At 48.5% G+C, this 20510-nt stretch overlaps 1 protein-coding gene across 3 annotated transcripts in view; it reads right to left on the bottom strand.

Moving 5' to 3' along the window:
• The window catches only part of LOC116957472 (protein mono-ADP-ribosyltransferase PARP14-like), a 109922-nt gene that overhangs the window by 33790 nt on the left and 55622 nt on the right, over positions 1-20510 (bottom strand). For all 3 annotated transcript variants that reach the window (XM_076056254.1, XM_076056253.1, XM_032979642.2), the window contains 5 exons: positions 17227-19541; positions 14696-14779; positions 12285-12521; positions 10482-10703; positions 8553-8682 (listed from right to left, as the gene is read on the bottom strand). In XM_076056254.1, coding sequence (XP_075912369.1) covers positions 8553-8682; positions 10482-10703; positions 12285-12521; positions 14696-14779; positions 17227-19541 — 2988 coding nt within the window. The remainder of the gene's footprint in view (positions 1-8552; positions 8683-10481; positions 10704-12284; positions 12522-14695; positions 14780-17226; positions 19542-20510) is intronic.

Raw genomic sequence — 20510 nt, 5'->3', positions numbered from 1 at the left:
TAACAGCACTTGCCCCAACAGTCTGTGTAAGGTGTGTAAATGCGTACGTGTGGTAATTGCTGCTCATTCAGAGGAGTTAGAGACGCTTCTGCTGAAACTGGAGCATGCCACTACGAGGTGGGGCCTTACCATCAGCCCCACCAAAACTAAGCACCTGCCTAGTTATTTTGTACCATCGGACACTACACCCCCACAATTCCCAATCGGTGATGGGGCAGTTGTGGAAAGAGTGGAGAGTTTCCCATACCTGAGCAGCGTGCTCATGACCGGCTCCGGTTTGGCAGCGGAGGTCTCACTCCGAATCAGTCGAGCGGCAATACCTTTTCATCGGTTGCGTAACGCTGTGTGGAAGCTGCCTGGTCTGTCGCTCCGCACGAAGCTTCAGGTCTTCTTGGCCACGGTCATTCCCTCCCTTCTCTACGCTTGCGAAACGTGGACCCCCTCTTCGTCGGTTATAAACATTTAGGCTGGCCTGCCTACGATTCATCCTGGGTTTAACCAGGCTGGATTGTGTGAGGAGCTCACAAATCCTTGAAAGATCTGGTCAAAGTCCCATCGGTGAGCTTCTCCAGCAGGCAAAGCTGCGTTGGCTGGGTCATGTAGCCCACATGCCCAACCACCGCATGCCGAAACAGCTTTTGTTCGGCCGGATCGAGGGGGCTAAACGGGCGCATCACGGGCTGGAGAAGAGATGGATTGATGTGGTATAGGATGACGTGGAGCTGAGTGGACTTGCTGATGACTGGTACCAGCCGTGTCAAGATCGGCCTCAGTGGAGGACGATCGTGAAGGATGCTACTGGGCAGTTGGAGGCAGTTGCCGTCCAACAACAACAGAGGGCGGAGGAGCGACGCTCACAACAACGAGCGGAGCGCCAGGTGGCTAAAGCACAGCAAGTTGGCACAGTACGGGACACAGGTGGTGCATCAGTCAGTCATCTAAGTCATCTCAGTCGACCCGTGGCACCTGGGTCTGACCCGTGACCTGCCAGCGGGCGTTCGACACGTGGCCTCAAGGTGCACATGGCCAAGGCACAAGCGTCGTGGTGACGTCACCGCGACTTAGTGGCAAATGGCGGTTGTTGTTGTACGTGTGTGTACGTGTGTGTGTATGTGTGTATCTGTACGTGTGTGTGTGTGCGTGTGTGTGTGCACGTGTGTGTGTACTTTGGGCTCGCCTTCCCATGAACCAGAGGCGAGGAGTGGCGGTCGTGATTACTTATGCCCCCACCGAAGACGAACATCCATGGAGGGATGCAGGTAAGACCGATGAGTCAGATGCCTTCTCTGACCTCCTGTCACAGGTGCTGGCTAAAGTGGCCCCTTGGGATAAAGTCATCTTGTTGGGTGACTTCAATGCCAGAGTTGGTCATGATGCCGGCACCTGGTCTGGAGTGATTGGAAGGCATGGGCCAGATCAGCTCAATAACAACGGTTGGAGGCTGCTAGATTTTTGTGCAGCCCATGGGCTTGTAATTACCAACATGCTGTTCTGGCATCAGCGCATCCACACAACATCATGGATGCATGCTGAGTCCAAGCAAGAATATCTGCTGGACTACATAGTGACGGACCAGCGGATGCGAGCCCATTTCCTTGACACCAGGACCTACCGTAGAGCTGATGTGCCCTCTGACCATCGACTTGTCATCTGTAAGATGGTGGTCGGTGTAAACCCGGGACCCAATTCCAACCTAAGGTGGCCTGGTCTCAGTTAGGTGATGAAAGTTGCAAGCGAGAATTTCATCATCGCTTGCAGCTGGGATTGGCATCGTCCCCCACTTCTCCTGATGTCGCGGGTAAATGGGCGAGGTTTAGGACTGTGACTCATGCAGCTGCAATGGCTACTTTGGGTACGCGGTCCAGACCTCTCCAGAGACCCTGTCTGACAGAGGAGTTGTTCAGGCTAGTTGAGAAAAAGCGACAGGTCCACTGTCATCGGCTACAGATTCCCACGTCAGAGAATGAAGAGGCTTACCACAGCCTTCACTCGGAGGTTCGGAGAGCCATGAGGCGCTTCAAGGATAGGTGGTGGTCGCGGGTTGCTGAGGAGATAGAGTCTGCCTCAGTGGAATGCGCTCACAAATCCCTATTTAACTCCATCAAAAAAGTAACCTGCAGCGCCACACCTATTACCATAATTAGCGGAAAAAACGGTGATCCAATCTCCGACCCCCAGGAACAGGTTGGCAGATTTGCTGAGAATTTCTGTGAGGTCTTGGTGGAGGGGAAATCCCTCAGCCAGGAAAACAACGTGGCACAAAGTGGGGATGACCATGCTGAGACTGTGGTGCCTCAAATATTGGAAGAGGAAGTTACCCCCTTTGAGTGGCTGGCTGAGGTGCCATCTGTTGAGTAAGTACTGAAGGTGATCCAGAGTCTGAGACCAGGAAAGGCACCGGACAGAGATGACCTCCCCAGCAAAATGCTGAGGGAGGGTGGCGTTTGTGCACAGACTGCCCTACATGACATAATAATAAGTCTGGACCACTGGACGGGTTCCGCAGGATTGGAAGGATGCTCTGGTGGTCCCCCTCTTTAAGAAAGGAGACTGCACAGACTGTAACAACTACAGGGACATCTCACTCCTCAGTGTGCCGGGAAAGGTCCTGGCAAGGATTATTCAACATTGCCTTGCTAGGCACGCTGAGGAGAGGCTTGCGGAGCCCCAATGCGGTTTCAGGAAAGGGCGATCCTGCACAGATGCCATATTTTCTGTCCACCTGCTACAGCAGAGGTGTAGGGAATTCCAACAAGACCTACATCTCTGCTTTATTGACTTGGTCAAGGCATATGATACCATCAGTAAGCCTAGGCTCTGGGTTGTTCTTCGTGCTTTTGGAGTACCTGACCCTCTGCTCACGATCATTAAGGACCTTCATAATGGTGAGTGGGCCCGGGTAAAACTACGTGGCCGGGAGTCAGAGCCATTCCCTGTACACCTTGGGGTGCGACAGGGATGTCCTCTGGCTCCCACATTATTTAACATCTATTTTGACCACTTAGTTCGTGAAGCCTTCAATAGTTGTACCGGGGGAATTTCCATTTGGTACAGATATAATGGGAGGGTGATCGATGCCCGGGTGCGGTCAAGGGATGGCTCCCTATTGCTCAACCACGTTATGTATGCCGATGATTTGGTAATTGCTGCTCATTCAGAGGAGGAGTTGGATACGCTGCTGCTGAAACTGGAGCGTGCCACTAAGAGGTGGGGCCTTACCATCAGCCCCACCAAAACTAAGCACCTGCCTGGGTATTTTGTACCATCGGACACTCCACCCCCACAACTCCCAATCGGTGATGGGGCAGTTGTGGAGAGAGTGGAGAGTTTCCCCATACCTGGGAAGTGTGCTTATGACCGGCTCCAGTTTAACAGCAGAGGTCTCACTCCGAATCAGTCGAGCGGCAATATCTTTTCATCGGTTGCATAACGCTGTGTGGAACCTACCTGGTCTGTCGCTCCGCACTAAGTTTCAGGTCTTCTCGGCCACGGTCATTCCCTCCCTTCTCTACGCTTGCGAAACGTAGACCCCCCTAATGGAACATCTTCGCCAGTTAGAAACATTTAGGCTGGCCTGCCTACGATCCATCCTGGGTTTAACCAGGCTAGATTGTGTGAGGAGCTCACAAATCCTTGAAAGATCTGGGCAAAGTCCCATTGGTGAGCTCCTCCAGCAGGCAAGGCAGACTTGGCTGGGTCATGTAGCCCGCATGCCCAACCACCGCAGCTTTTTTTCCGGCTGGATAGAGGGGGCTAAACGGGCGCGGCACAGGCTAGAGAAGAGATGGAGTTATGTGGTACAGGAGGACGTGGAGCTGAGTTAACTTGCCGATGACTGGTACTAGCGGTGTCAAGATCGGCCTCAGTGGAGGAGGCTCATGAAGGACACTACTGGGCAGTTGGAGGCAGTCACCCTCCATCAACAACGGAGGGCGGAGCAGCGATGCTCACATCAATGAGCGGAGTGCCGGGTGGCTAAAGCATAGCAAGTTGACACAGTAGGGCGCACAGGTGGTGCATCAGCCATTCATCTCAGTCAGTCGACCCGTGGCACCTGCACCTGCTGAGTCTGCCCCGTGATCTCCTGCCAGCAGGCATTCGACACTTCACGTGGCCTCAAGTTGCACATAGCCTGGCACAAGCGTCGTGGTGACGTCAAAGCCACTTAGTGGCGAATGGTGGTTGTTGTTGTTGTGTGTACGTGTGTGTGTGTACGTGTGTGTGTATGTGTGTGTGCGTGTGTACGTGGCTTAGTGGCAATTTATTAAAGGTGGAGGGGTTACCAGCCCCTCGCACCCGTCCATGTAGCCCGCATGCCCAATCACCGCATGCCTAAACAGCTTTTCTTTGGCCGGATCGAGGGGGCTGGGCGGGCGTGGCATGGGCTAGAGAAGAGATGGAGTGATGTCGTACAAGAGAATGTGGAGCTGAGTGGACTTGCCGAAGACTGGTACCAACGGTGTCAAGATCGGCCACTGTGGAGGAGGCTCGTGAAGGACGCTGCTGCTGGGAAGTTGGAGGCAGTTGCCTTCCAACAACAACAGACGGTGGAGGAGCGACGCTCACGACAACGAGCTGAGCGTCGGGTGGCTAAAGCACAGCAAGTTGGCACAGTAGGGCGCACAGGTGCTGCATCAGCCAGTCATCTCAGTCAGTCAACCCGTGGCACCTGCACCTGCTGTGTCTGCCCCATGACCTCCTGCCAGCGGGCGTTTGACACTTCACGTGGCCTAAAGGTGCACATAGCCTGGCACAAGCGTCGTGGTGACGTCACCGCCACTTAGTGGCGAATGGTGGCTGTTGTTGTACGTGTGTGTGTGTACGTGTGTGTGTGTACGTGTGTGTGTGTGTGTGTACGTCCGGCAAAACAACCCCCTACCTCCTCGCGGTGCCGGACGGGCAACTCTGTCGTGGACAATGCTGTGGGGGGAGGGCCAATTCCGATTGGTTCCTCCCCTCATGGCATCTGTGACCACCACAGGGGCTAAACGGGGGCTCTGGACGGGTGCGAGGGGCTGGTAACCCCTCCACCTTCAAAAAATTACCACGAAACTACGACTTAAACTTAAATATGTACCAAATAAGCTTGTGCCGGAGGCCCCGGGGGGACAGGCGTCTATGACGTCTCCTGGCCAAACCCCAATTGGCAGAGCCAGGAGATTGAATCTCAACCCTCGGGGCTCCTCCAGAAACAACGAAAAGCCATTACGGATGGCCACGTGGAATGTTCGAATGCTCACTGCGGAGGAGAGGCTACCACTCCTCTGTCGGGAGCTGGACCGGTACCGCCTGGATCTCTGTGGCATTCAGGGGGTCCGGTGGACCGGTTTTGGCTCCTGCCACCATGAGGGGTGGACAGTTATCTACTCGGGGCAGGAGACTGCCAAACAACAGGGTGTGGCTCTTCTTTTGAACAAAAGAATGAAGGGGGCGTGGGAGCGTGGCGGTGAGGTGTGGGAAGCTTTAAGCCCCAGGCTACTTTGGGCTCGCCTTCCCATCAATCGGAGGCGAGGATTAGTGGTCGTGGTTACTTATGTCCCCACCGAAGATGAACATCTGTGGAGGGATGCAGGCAAAGCTGATGAGTCAGATGCCTTCTATGACCTCCTGTCACAGGTGCTGGCTAAAGTGGCCCCTCGGGATAGAGTCATCTTGTTGGGTGACTTCAATGCCCGAGTTGGTCATGATGCTGGCACCTGGCCTGGAGTGAGGGCATGGGCCGGATCAGCTTAATAACAATGGTAGGAGGCTTCTCGATTTTTGTGCAGCCCATGGACTTGTAATTACCAAAACGCTGTTCCGGCATCAGCGCATCCACACAACATCATGGATGCATGCCGGGTCCAAGCAAGTACATCTGCTGGACTACATAGTGACGGACCAGTGGATACGAGACCATGTCCTTGACACCAGGACCTACCGTGGAGCTGATCTGCCCTCTGACCATCGACTTGTCATCTGTAAGATGCGCCGCCCATTCTTCCGCTCCGGTGGTGGGTGTACACCCAGGACCCCATTCCAACCAAAAGTGGCCTGGTCTCGGTTATCTGATGAAAGTTGCAAGCGAGAATTTCATCATCGCCTGCGGCTGAGGTTGTCATCATCCCCCACTCCTCCTGATGTCGAGGGTAAATGGGCGAGGTTTAGAACTGACTCATGTGGCTGCAATGTCTGCTTTGGGCAAGCGGTCAGGACCTCGCCAGAGACCCTGGCTGACAGAGGAGGTGTTCAGGATGGTTGAGAAAAAGCGACGGGTCCACTGTCATCGGCTACAGAATCCCACATCAGAGAATTAGGAGGCTTACTGCTGCCTTCGCTCGGAGGTTCGGAGAGCCGTGAGGCGCTGCAAGGATGGGTGGTGGTCGCGGGTTGCTGAGGAGATGGAGTCTGCCTCAGTGGCCCGCGATCACAAATCTCTATTTAACTCCATCAAAAAAGTAACCTGCAGCGCTACACCATCATTAGGGAAAAAAACGGTGATCCAATCTCCGACCCCCAGGAACAGGTTTGTAGATTCGCTGAGCATTTCTGTGAGGTCCTGGGGGAGGGAAAATCCCTCAGCCAGGAAAACATCGTGGCACAAAGTGAGGATGACCCTGCTGAGGCTGCGGTGCCTCAAATATTGGAAGAAGTCACCCCCTGTGAGTGGCTGGCTGAAGTGCCATTTGTTGAGGAAGTACTGAGGGCGATCCGGAGTCTGAGACCAGGAAAGGCAGCGGGCAGAGATGATCTCCCAAGCGAAATGCTGAGGGAGGGTGGAGTTTGTGCACAGACTGCCCTATATGACATCATAACAACAGTCTGGACCACTGGACGGGTTCCGCAGGATTGGAAGTATGCTCTGGTGGTCCCCCTCTTTAAGAAGGGGGACCACACAGACTGTAACAACTACAGGGGCATCTCACTCCTCAGTGTGCCGGGAAAGGTCCTGGCAAGGATTATTCAACATCGCCTTGCCAGGCACGCTGAGGAGAGGCTTGCGGAGCCCCAATGCGGTTTCAGGAAAGGGCGGTCCTGCACAGATGCCATATTTTCTTTCCGTCTGCTACAGCAGAGGTGTAGGGAATTCCAGCAAGACCTACATCTCTGCTTTATTGACCTGGTCAAGGCCTATGATACCATCAAAAGGCCTGGGCTCTGGGTTGTTCTTCGTGCTTTTGGAGTACCTGACCCTCTGCTCACGATCATTAAGGACCTTCATGATGGTGAGCGGACCCGGATAAAACTATGTGGCCGGGAGTCCGAGCCTTTCCCTGTACACCTTGGGGTGCGACAGCGATGTCCTCTGGCTCCCACATTATTTAACATCTATTTCGACCACGTAGTTCGTGAAGCCTTCAATAGCTGTACCGGGGGAATCTGCATATGGTACAGATATAATGGGAGGCTGATCGATGCCCGGGTGTGGTCAAGGGATGGCTCCCTATTGCTCAACCACGTTATGTATGCTGATGATTTGGTAATAGCTGCTCATGTAGAGGAGGAGTTGGAGATGCTGCTGCTGAGACTGGAGCGTGCCACTAATAGATGGGGCCTTACCATCAGCCCCACCAAAACTAAGCACCTGCCTGGGTATTTTGTACCATCGGACACTCCACCCCCACAACTCCCAATCGGTGATGGGGCAGTTGTGGAGAGAGTGGAGAGTTTCCCATACCTGGGAAGTGTGCTTATGACCGGCTCCAGTTTAACAGCAGAGGTCTCACTCCGAATCAGTCGAGCGGCAATATCTTTTCATCGGTTGCATAACGCTGTGTGGAAGCTACCTGGTCTGTCGCTCCGCATTAAGTTTCAGGTCTTCTCGGCCACGGTCATTCCCTCCCTTCTCTACGCTTGCGAAACGTAGACCCCCCTAATGGAACATCTTCGCCGGTTAGAAACATTTAGGCTGGCCTGCCTACGATCCATCCTGGGTTTAACCAGACTGGATTGTGTGAGGAGCTCACAAATCCTTGAAAGATCTGGGCAAGGTCCCATCGGTGAGCTCCTCCGGCGGGCAAGGCTGCGATGGCTGGGTAATGTATCCCGCATGCCCAGCCACCGCATGCCGAAACAGCTTTTGTTCGGCCGGATCGAGGGGGCTAAATGGGCGCGGCACGGGCTACAGAAGAGATGGAGTGATGTGGTACAGGAGGACGTGGAGCTGAGTGGACTTGCCGATGACTGGTACCAGCGGTGTCAAGATCGGCCTCTGTGGAGGAGGCTCGTGAAGGACGCTACTGGGCAGTTGGAGGTAGTCGCCCTCCAACAACAACGGAGGGCGGAGGAGCGATGCTCACAACAACAAGCGGAGCGCCGGGTGGCTAAAGCACAGCAGGTTGGCACAGTAGGGGGCACAGGTGGTGCATCAGCCAGTCATCTCAGTCAGTCGACCCGTGGCACCTGGGTCTGCCCCGTGACCTCCTGCCAGCGGGCGTTCGACTCTCCACGTGGCCTCAAGGTGCACATGTCCTGGCACAAGCATCGTGGTGACGTCACCGCCACTTAGTGGCGAATGGCGGTTGTTGTTGTTGTACGTGTGTATATGTGTGTGTGTGCGTGTGCGTATTCACCATCCTGTTGGCTGTCTCGCGACTGTGCTGCATCTTGTGGGCTCGGCACATGGAGGGCCTCGCCGCTTGCTGACGATTTTGTCTTGCTCGCGCTTTTTTCTTTTTCCTTTTGCATTTGTGCCATGAACGCCTGGTGTGGAGAGAGTTACAAACGTAAATCGTGAGCATAAAAAAACCTCACATTTAAAAGCCTTAAGTAAATTTTCGGCCTCATTATTCACAAACTCGCTATCGGTCATTGTGGCTGTCCGCAAATATTCAAGATTTTGGAGATCTTTTTTTGTGATCCTCGCAATGTAGGGTAAACACAAGATCCAAGTCCGATTCAACACATCACATAATATCCGTGATCTGGTTCTGTCTGTAAAAGATGTGATTCCGGACATACAGTACCCTGGCGTCTACAAACTAAGTTGTCTCTGTGGTAGTAGTTACATTGGAGAAACCAAACGACATGTCTCGGACCGCATTCGTGAACATAAAGCAGACCTAAAACACGGAAGGACCAACACCTCGGCCGTGGCAGATCACTGTTATAATTCAGTAGGCTCACATGACATTTACTTCTCCCAGACAGAGGTTCTTTACAAGCCATCTGGCTACCATGAGAGATTCGTTCATGAGGCTTTCCACATACACAAACACAGAGACAATTTCAACCGAGAAGATGGATTCTGGCTTAGCAATCATTGGAAGGATTTGATAAACCATTTCGGGTCTTAATTGATTGATCACGCTTAAGGTGGCTTTCAGACCACTTCCATTATTTTCGTCTCCCCCCTCCACTTTTTCGAATATAGATGGACTCGTCCAGCTGAATAACTGACAAATCGCTCTCCGTGGTGCTAACGTTAAAACAAAAAAACGCCACTTTTTAAAAAAATTCTTGCTGTGGTTTTCACACCTGATGATGATTGCTTGTGTTGCAGTCGATACGTCGTGAGAATTTTATTGTTTTATATTTTTATTATTTTATTGTTTCCCTTCTATGTGACTTTACCGAAAGAACCAAGAATATGAATCCCTGCAGTCACGAAAGCTTTAAATCAAAATTTAAGGGCAGTGTTAGTCTATGATGCAGTGTTGAGGCTAAGAGCAGTGTTGAATCTAAGGGCAGTATTGAGTTTATGGGATGTGTTGAGTCTATGGGCAGTGTTGAGTATGTGGGCAGTGTTGAGTCTATGGGCAGTGTTGAATCCATGGGCAGTGTTGAGTCTATGGACAGTGTTAGTTTATGGGCAGCAACAATCGCATATAGTCTGTGAGAATCATATCGCTTCATCGACCTAAATCGAACATGGACACACATTTAACTGAATAACAATGGGTATCCATGACATTTTTCGAGAAGAAAGTGCATCTAATGAAAAGCCTTTCTCGGACAATGAAAACATTGTGAACGAAATGCAATACACACGACAAACCCACCTGCACCCTAATTGGTTCCTGTCATAAGTCGAACCCTTGTTTCCCATACGGCACAATGTTATAAATTGGGAGTTCCGTTCCTGCAAGCCCGCTACGTACCATAAAATTCCAAAATTAACCACGAAAATAAATTAAAACTTCTTAAATAAATTAAAACTTCTTAAGTTTTAATTTATTTTAATTTATTAAAACTTAATTTGAAACTTCTTAAGTGCTTTTCTACATGGGCCTGGACTGGCTGAGGCTTCTTAAAATACGAGCCAATTGACACGGCGTCGGCAGCAGTCATTAGGCGGTCATAGATACGAGTTTTGGTTTGTAATTTTGGGACGGTGGGTAGCGTCTAACTCACTAAAATGAAGGTCGTAAAAGTGGGGGGGAGGGTCGCAAGTCGAGCCTTCATCAGTCGAGGGGGGTTATTCATTATTCGGTTATTTTTTGTCATTCTTGTGTCGGAACACAGGGAAGGGAGAATAGCAGGCGCCGGTGGTGTACACTCACTCTGAACACCTCCTCATCCTGCCCGTGCACGACGATCCTCACTGCTGTAAGTGACGACCGGGGGTTGCGTTTGCCAAAGCGTTTCACTTCGGAGAAAAATACTTCAGCGGTGACCTCCTTAGGGAATTGCAGGAAACCGGTGCCGATGACCGGGAAGGCGATGGTGCCATAGTTTGATTTGCTGGCCATGTTGAGGCAAGTTGAGATGATTTGCTCCAAAACCTTATGGATGAGGGAAAACAAAGGCGTTCATTTAACTTTTGCAAATTCACAACCGCGGGCATAAAACAATGTGGTGGGGTAGTTTTCTTCCTTTAAGAAAGGTTTTTGGGTTAGATCGCGTTATTTAGAAATGTGTCGCAACCCTCCACCACCCGACACGGCCAATCAGTAAAAAATGTGTCACGTTGACAAGAGACAAATAGTTCACTACTTTAGCCCACCGGTGTGTTGAAGAGTGAATCCACAACATTTACAATTTTTGAGTACGACGTTTCGCTGATTACTAATCATAACAATTGACTGATTGCTAATCTATCATATAATTACAATACCCCCCTCCGCCTCAAATCACTGCACCTAAATGGGTTAAATGATGACGTCACCCTTGCTCCTCTATTTAAGACCGGGAGCAAGTGGAGGGCTTCACTATTCTGGCAAATTGCCCGATGGTGCTGGATGTAATTACCAGCGAAACGTCGTACTCAAAAATAGTAAATGTTGTGGATTCACTTTTCAACACACCGGTGGGGTAAAGTAGTGAACTATTTTGTTTTTTGTTAAACGTGACACTTTTTTTTACTGATTGGCCATGTCGGGTGGTGGAGGGTTAAGACACATTTATAAATAACGCGATCTAACCCAAAAACCTTCATAATGAATAATATTGGTCGCGAAAGCCTACGTGTTAAACTGCCTTTCTCTATTGAACTTCACTTTTAATGGTTACGTTAACACTAGTTTCGTGATGTACAAGTCAACTACATTGCAGATGTATAATGTTCGATGAATGGAAAGTAGAGAGTGTGACAAATGTCTGTTTGTGTAGATAGTGATGTTGGTGTCTCGCGTTTACATAGTGGTCCGGTGTTTAGTCTAACGTTCATTAGTTCCCGCACCTCCGATAAGCACATTTGGCTATGCACGGTGTGAAAGAAGTTCAACATACATACTGTTTAACACATAGGCCTTCGCAATTTCTGGCGAAACGTTGTGGGTTTACTCCCCAACACACAGATTAGTGCTGTACAAGTTAATTGGCCACATTTGTGTTTACGTGACAAACCTTCACTAGGTGGCTATCGGGTGGTGGCGGGTTTAACGACACATTTCTATACGCGATCTAACCCAAAAACCTCTATTGTGGATATATACATACTACAGTAATAAAGATCCCATTCAAGAGAGGTATAAAAACAATGGAAAATGCTGAAACTGCATGAACCACAATACCTTGCTGATCTTATCAAGGAGCATAAAACATCATCCTCGCAGCTTTTGGCTAACCACCGAACAAAGACGGCGGTCACCGTATCACCGCGCGGCACTTCCGGGTGCGCTTCTGCGGCCTTCTGGAATGCTCTTCCCTTCCAATATTAGGAAGGCACTGTACCTATGCACTTTTAAATCATCATCTAGATTGACAAACTCATTTATTTACAACTGCTTTTTGTGTTTAGTTTGCTGTCCTTACCCCCACACCTCCAATGAGCACAGTTGGCTACATACGGTGCTAAAGAAGGTCAACGTATGCACATACATGTGGTTCTCATGCCTTTTTTGTGATACCCAATTATAGTTTACCTTTGTGGCATTTTTCGAGTTCCATCGACAACAGGCGGTGTGGTAGACCTCTTTGCAGGACAGGGTGGGCTGACTCCATCTCACAGCCATGGCGTCTCCGTCCGCGAGCGTTTTACTTTTTGAAACCTTCCAGGTGAGATCTTGCAGTAGTTGCCCAGCCTTCTTAAGGAGCGCTGCAGAAACGGCGCCTTGGGACAGGTCGAGGTTGTTGGAGACCGTGTTGACGATCACGTCTGCCTGTTCATGAGATCATCATTTCGCTCAAGACGTCCAATACACGGGACCCGTCGTGAAAAGTGGAACAATGTTTGACGAGTGCGTGGAGAAGCACGGCAGGGCGCATACTGGGAATTATTCCGCGACGCAGGAACAGGCAAACGCTTTTCACGGCTCTAGTAGGTAAGCGTTTGCGACCAATTCACGACGATCCACATTTACGATGTTTGTTCATGGCGTTCCCTCGTTATTCACGAACTTGCTATCTGCGATGCGTATATTGCACCTGGAACTCTGCACGACTGCCATCGAGAGAAAGATAGAGAGAGAAAGAAAGTGATAAAGTGACGAGAGATGAGAGATATAGTGATGAGAGATAAAGCGATGAAAGATAAAATGATGAGAGATAAAGTAATGAGATAATGCGATGAGAGATAAGGTGGTTGAGAGAAAGTGATGATGCACAGCATAATTATAATTTAAGGTAAGTTAATTAATAACCTATTATTTATGCTTTAACTCTTATTATTTACTTAATGTTTTATTATAACCTTTTTTATATTATGCTAATTTCCATAAATTTAAAGGTTCATTAACATATTTATTTAATGCAATTCATTTAAAAGATACGTTGTTGTAGGCCAATATTATTCATATCGAAATGTTGCTGTTCACGAGCATCTCCGAAGCGTGTCCTCATCGCGAATGACGAGGGAACACCGGAATGTGGATCGGTTTACGACCTTAAACTCGATCCACGATGCATCTTCCGACTCGACCCCTGGACGGGCTTGAGTAGCGTGGGTCTGTCTGGCTTCCCGACGTGACTTGGTGTTGAACTTTCTGTTGTTTTCACGTTGTTTGTTGTAATTTTTTGTGTGGATGTTTACCTCCATAATATAGGGTTTTTTGTGTCGCGTAAATATGAATGTGTCGTTAAACATGCCACAATTGTAAATGTTGTGGATTTGCTTTCCAACACACCGGTGTGCTATACTAGTAACAAACTAGCATGTTCTGTTTACGTGACAACCTTACTAGTTTGCTGTGTCGGGCTGTGGTGGGTTTAACGACATTGAAATTAACATGATCTAACCCAAAAACCTCGATTATGGACAACAATGTTAATAAAAAAATAACTAAACAAATTTCTTCATAAAAATCACCTGCAGTCTACCAATAGACCATACCCGATTAAGGCATCTGGCTACCATATATAGAGCAGCGTAATGGAGCGTGATCCACCAACAAAGCAAATCCTAGACCTATCAGGGTGGCATGAAATCCAGACGCACGATAACGTAATTGTGAGTAATTTTAAGCATTAAATCTTTTGATTATTGACTCTGTCACTGTGAGAAGGTCTTCCTCTACACCCAATACATGGTCCAGTAACTCAACTAACAATCATAAAATGTAGTTATAGACTAACATAGTATTGGACATACGGGGTTAAAACCCATCCATAGTCGCTAATTCAGTAAAAGTCGGGAGAAAGAAGGATCTTGCATAGCCCTCCACGCATATATATACATTATGTGTATACTATATATAGTATATATAAGGTAGCCCCTCACGCATATATTTTATATATAGTAATAATATATTATTAAATATATTTTATATATAAATTGGAAGAATATATTATATACTAGCTTTACTACCCAGCTTCGCCCGGGACTTAGATTCATCACGCCCGGCCGCCTTTGTCTCCCAAATGGCGATGTTCACACACCACAGCAGTTACTCGTTTGAGGCTGAGTCGACCTAGGGGAGGCCCAGGACCGGTTCAAATAATCGTCACCGGTGGTGGCCGTGAGCGGGGATCGAACTCGGCTCGCCGGGTTGGTAGCGCAGCGCGCGAATCGCTACGCAGTCGCTGCCACCCCCCCCCCACCGCTCACGGCCAACACCGGTGACAATTATCTGAACCGGTCCTGGGCCTCCCTTAGGTCGACTCAGCCTCAAACGAGTACCTGGTGTGGTGCGTTAACATTGCCACTAGGGAGACAAAGGCCGCCCGGGCGTGGTGCTGGCAACTCACCCCCTCGTGTGCTTTGCCGGCCATCACAGGCGCTCGCTAACAGCACTTGCCCCAACAGTCTGTTAAAGGTTATACGGGGGTATTCGTCTTTGGTATAGAATGAAAGGACGAGTGAACGGAAAGTTGATGTTTAAAAAAAATGTCAACTTACCATTTCGTTCTCTATATTTCCTTTCACAACGTTCATGCTCAGTCCAGACTTGGTTTTATACACATTCGACTGCAGGTGTGTCATCTGTTAAACATGAATGAAAACACATTGTGGAAATAAATATATTTATACACAAGTGTAGATATTGACCAAGCTGACCAGACGGGGTTCATAATCTTATACTGTACCTATTACAAGACGTAACAATACAGGGGCTCCTCTACTTATGAACATTCGACTTACGAACTTTCAGAGATACGAACAAACCCGTCCGTGCATCCAGTTACTTGTTTGGACCGACATTCGGAAGTGCATAGTGCATTGTACAGGCGATATGTTACGTTCACACTCGTCACCAGATGGCGGTGATTTGCTCTTCTATCTGCAGCTGCGCCGAGGGCGAACGCAACAGTATCTCTTTCTCAACGTTCTTAACTTTTTTTGTAAATATGCTACAAATTTTCACTTTTCGCTACGTCTGAGAAGAGGAAATGTGATGCACGTGCATAAACGTACTTAACGATTTTCATATGTAAGTGTTTGTTGTTACTCAATAAATTTTGGTAAAGGTTATGTTAAGTTACAATAAATGTTTGTTAGGGTTATTTAAATTATTTTCCTGGTCAATATTGGTATTTGTATGGTATGTAATGGGTTTCCATGAATGGAACTCCAACGTATAGCATTGGGTTTATGGGAAACGAAGGTTCGACTTACGACTGCTCGAATTGCGACACTCGTCCAGGAACCAATTATGTCGTAAGTGCCGGGGTCGCCTGTATACACTACACCACTATACACTAGTTTACACTACATTACTATAAACTACCGTATTGTACACTACTATACACCGCACTACTATACACTACGATACACTACTATACTATACACTACTATAAACTACACTACTATATAATCTTGAATCTAGATTTGAAGAGAGTATATAATCTTGATTTGAAGCTTTCGTGACTGCAGAAATCCATACTCTTTGGTAAAATTTTCTATCTACATGACTTTACCGAAAGAACCAAAGAGTATATGCTACCATACACTGCACCACTAGACTAAATTAAAAACACATTTCTTTAGAGCTGCATGTGGTGTTCAGCCTGCGATGCTCACCCTGAGCCATAAATACTCTGATAGTGCGTTATCTTTGTGCTGTTCGTCTTTTTGCGTTCACTGGTCTAACACTGGTTGAGACTAGACACTTAAGAAGGTTGTCTCTGGTGTGGGCCAATCAGTTCAATAGACAATGCCATGTTATCAGAGCATGTTTGTTTGCATGTTCACGACAAGTAATGTGTGTGGTTAATACAGATGGAGTGTTGTAAATACTGACAAATGAACTTCTTATGAGGCAACACTTTGGTTTATTGTCTTTACTACAAGGTCCCTACACGAAGGGTATACCGGTCTCCTCACCCGATACCTAGGGAGGTATGGCCTCCGAACTATATGGGATCTAACACTGGTAACCCGTTCCCTATCGTCCTCCGGCTGGCACCAAGGGGAGGCTGACTAACCCGACCTCCTGGTCCGTGGGTCCTGACCACTGGCCTCACTGAGCTCCGGCCCTTAGAAGGACTGCGGAGCTTGGGGTCCAGGGTCCTATTCTCCAGGGACCTATTCTCCCGTGACCACTGGCCTCATTGAGCTCCGGCCCTTAGAAGGACTGCGGAGCTTTGGGTCTAGGGTCCTATTCTCCAGCCCGGTCTTCAGTCTTCAGTGTGGAGATAACTGAGCCAGAGCTCTGAGTGCTCTGGCTTATATCACTGGTCTAACGTGGCTTGCTCCGCCCTAGCCATGCCCTCCTTCTGGAACTCTCTGGAAGGTGACATCATTCCTCCAGTTCCCCCCCACCCGGGAGCCTGGGGAATGTGTCCCAGGATCCATTTACTGGGATCTGCCATTGGCCCCTTTCTGGCCCATGGACATTTGCCCTGGCGAGGTAATGCCTCTGCCCCCTATTGACAATAGGTGAAACTACAGGCCTGCTGAATGGTGAGTAACAATCACCCCTACACAGACATGATTCTTTGAAAAAAAATTATATTTGGTGTTTGAACATCTTAACACCTGTTTAATTGCCAGAAAGGGTAAAACCTATTCTCATTTTTTTCAGACCTTTTCTTATTTTCATGCATGTTGTGTGTTAGTTTGCTGTCCTTCCCCTCCGCACCCTCCGATCAGCACAGTTGGCTATGCACGGTGCGAGGTTAGTTAAACATACATTGAATTAAAAAATACCCATAAAACATACCACAATCTTCTTTATGCATTATCCACGTCGTGTTACTTTCGCACAACGTTTTGAGATGATGCAGTTAGCATTCACACTCTCCATGAAGTCAAAGTGAAATGTATTTGCACAGAGTCTTGGCATTGTATTATTAGGTTTTTTTGTATCTAGATGCTTTGCAACGTTACATTTTACTGGGAGACGTAACTTTATACATGTACCGTAACAGGGCATGGGGAGAAGCAGTAGGTGTTAAACAACATTATTTATTGGTAATGTTTCGTCTTACCGTATTTGTTCGTTGCTGTTGTTTGTAATCGGGTCCAGGTGGTGATTGCTGAGCATCGTGAGGCACGCGACTGGCACTCGCTTCGCGCCCATGACGATGTTTAGCCAACGATTCCTCGCTCTCTGCAGCATTCAGCGGCAGTTCGCCTCTGGCAACGGGTCTGCGATCACCCCCATCGTGAATACTCCTCAAACACTTCTTGAATTCCATCACCGTGGCGTTGTCGATGCTCATCAGCTCCACGCGCCGTACCGACGTTGGCTCCTCCAAATGCCTCTCGCAGAAACCTCCCACCGCTGCAGTGATTGCCTCGCAGCACAGCGCGAGTGGGAAGCCAAAGCGCCTCTCGGTGCCAAGGGCGGGGATTATGATGGACTGGCACTTCATTTCCGCAGCGAGCTTCAGGCTCTGGGTGACCGAGTGCTTCAGGCCGTTCAGCATCGGAGTCGGTGGCTGATGGACATCCCACTTGATGCCAACCACATTGATCAGGAACTTGCATGGCAGCGTCCCCGCGCCCGTGAGCACCACGTCTCCTGATTTGAATGGGCCTCTGTTTGAAGCGACTTTCTTATCTCTTTCACTCTGAATGATTTGGCCACCCACGTCCACCAACGTCTTGGACAGGTGACCGACGATCTTCAGGTTTTTATCCACGGTATTGACCATCGCGTCCGCATGTCGAAGCTGCATCTCCCCCTTCTCGACAGACACTGTGATTCCATTAATGGCTGAAACACCATGTGGTGTTTCAGCCCTGAAGGCATTCTGCCAGGTCTCCTGTTGTTCTTCTCGTGGCTCTATCATAATAATGGATTTGTTTCTCAACTCCAAGAATTCCAAGAATATGGTGCCCCTGTCGTGTAAAAAATTGGCACCTCCTGGCTTTTGAATGCACTTCTTTTTCGAGACAATGCTCTTAGAGAGACTGTTAAAATGTTTGACCACCTCATCCTTGTCTTTAGCCATCAGAGTAACTGTGTAGCCGATCTTTTGATCGCTTTTCTCTTCTTTTATGAGCTTGCTAACTGCTGGTAGTTGGCTGTGCAGGTCACTAAATTTATCAATGTATTTCAGGACTCCCTTTGAATTGATTGGAATAAACACGGTTTCGGTTGAGTGATCAGCGATGAATTTTTTTACTTTTTGTACGACCCCATCAGTGACGTCACTCAGTCCCACGATAACTACTTCCCTGTCAACCTGCTTATCACAATGCACTTCAAAAGAGACTTTATCGGCTCCGGTAAGACCATCGTGGACATCACTGCTTCTAAGACTTCCCAAGAATTCTTCCCAATCACTTCCGTGCTGTTTTATGTCAAAGTCCTGTGTGAATTGGACTTTAGTGTCTACTAGCGCTTTACCAATCGCTCCAACCGCTCTGGTCATATCTTCAACGCTCGCTCCAATCACCATGACGACACCTTCCCTGTCATCAATCGTGGCCTTTATCCCTTCCCTGATGAATGTATTTTGAACGAAATCGTCATGGTTTAGGCCCAGAATGAAGGACTTAAGTTCTTGGGAAACATTCAATTGCGTAAAAGAAAACTGCATACACAACTGAACAAGCCTGGTGTACATTGCCGTACAAACTTCCTTGGGTCCTTTGAGAGCCACGGTGTTTTTTTGCAGGTCCTGGCGCATGTCAACTTCGGGGAATTGTTGTTGTAGTTTTGTGTCGTATGTGCTCTGTCTCATCAGATCCAAGCAACCCTGTTTCATAGTTAATTGGAACTGTGCTAGGTTTTGTATTTTGTCCAGCTCTGCCATCAGGCTCTCTTTGAGTGTGGACAACTGCTTCACGACAGCTTCCACCTCGGACTTTGGACCAATGACATCAACCCGACTGTCCCTCTCATCCGAAGTAATCTCAACGGTGTCTGTTTGGCATCGGAGAATCTTCGAAGCCAGGTCGTCGAATATGTGTGCATTCACTCGCTCAGAGTGGTGGGAATACCTGCCGAGAAATAATTGGATATGTTCACAAATATCTTGCGGCCATTTTTTACGCACAACGTAACTCGACGTGCGGAGAGACAAGGCTGGTGCGACTTGCAGGACCTGAGGGGAACGTTGGTTATCCCACAGAAATGTCGCTTTGTTCTGCGCCAAGAGCTCATCGAACTCGTCAGGGCGTTTCAGAATGAATTCCATGAAGCGCGGTTCCACCGAAATGGTCTGAGGATTCGGAAGCTCAATTTCTTCCGCGTCCAAAGAGATTAATGCCAACCGATGCTTCTCATAGTAACGGTGGGCCGTGAGAGCTTTTCCTTTGAAGGTCCACTTTCCATTCAGGACCTTCTCAACATCTGCAAAGGCAGATGCACGATCAAATTGTTATGATCACAGTATTTAAAATACATACGCACTAAATAAATCGATGTACAAATATTAGACGCGCCACATTCAAAGCATAAAGGTAATGGTAATACATTGGATATCCCAACACAGAAGATCTCTGGGTTTGATCTTCCACGAAGCTGCTCATCATCCACTGCAAAAACCATTGCAGTATATGCGGATACCTGATGAAAAAATGTAAAATGAAAAACTCTCCAGTGTGCGACTGTGGTCATCCAGAACAGACAATATAACGTATAACGACACAACGGCCCGATCCACAAATGAGGGAGAAATCACAGCGATTATGATGATACACTACTCCGCTACTACTCCTGACGCGGCTGTATGGGCTTGACCACCTGAATGTGACATTGTAATTGTTGCTCTGCATCTACATCAACAGCAGTACGGAAGAAGAAGAGACTCATAGAGACCCATAGATATACACCTCTATCTCTCACTTTACTCCCCCTCTCTTCCTCTATCTCTACCCCCCCCCCCCCTCTCCCCATATCTCTACCCCCTCCGTCCCCCCATTGTCTAACACACTTGGACTGCGCCCCTCGCCTTCAGCTCCACATCTATCTCGCATTTTATTCCTACATTAGCAGTGGCTGCCCCGCCCATGCTGTTTATGACGCACAGCTCTCCTCCTCGCAACCCTAGTCTCTCCGCCCACTCACTTTGGGAACCCTTATAAGCAGTTGCATTTGGAGGCTTGCCCCAAATGCACTTGTGTTGCGATTGAAACGTCGTGGGTTTTTTGCTTTTATTATTTTTACTTTATTTTTTTATTTTTATTTTCTATCGACGTGTCTTTACCAAACTAACCAAGAACATAGAGATCCACAGAGACGCACAGAGACTCGAAGACCCATACAGACTCACAGAGATGTGTAGACACCCACAGAGACTCGCAGAGATCCGTGGAGACT

This window comes from Petromyzon marinus, chromosome 75 (genome assembly GCF_048934315.1).
Source record: "Petromyzon marinus isolate PM22_M1 ecotype Great Lakes invasive population chromosome 75, UKy_Petmar_22M1.pri1.0, whole genome shotgun sequence".
NCBI classification, from domain to species: Eukaryota; Metazoa; Chordata; class Hyperoartia; order Petromyzontiformes; family Petromyzontidae; genus Petromyzon; species Petromyzon marinus.
The sequence above is the reverse complement of the archived record's forward strand: the minus strand, read 5'-3'. Positions and strand labels throughout refer to the sequence as shown.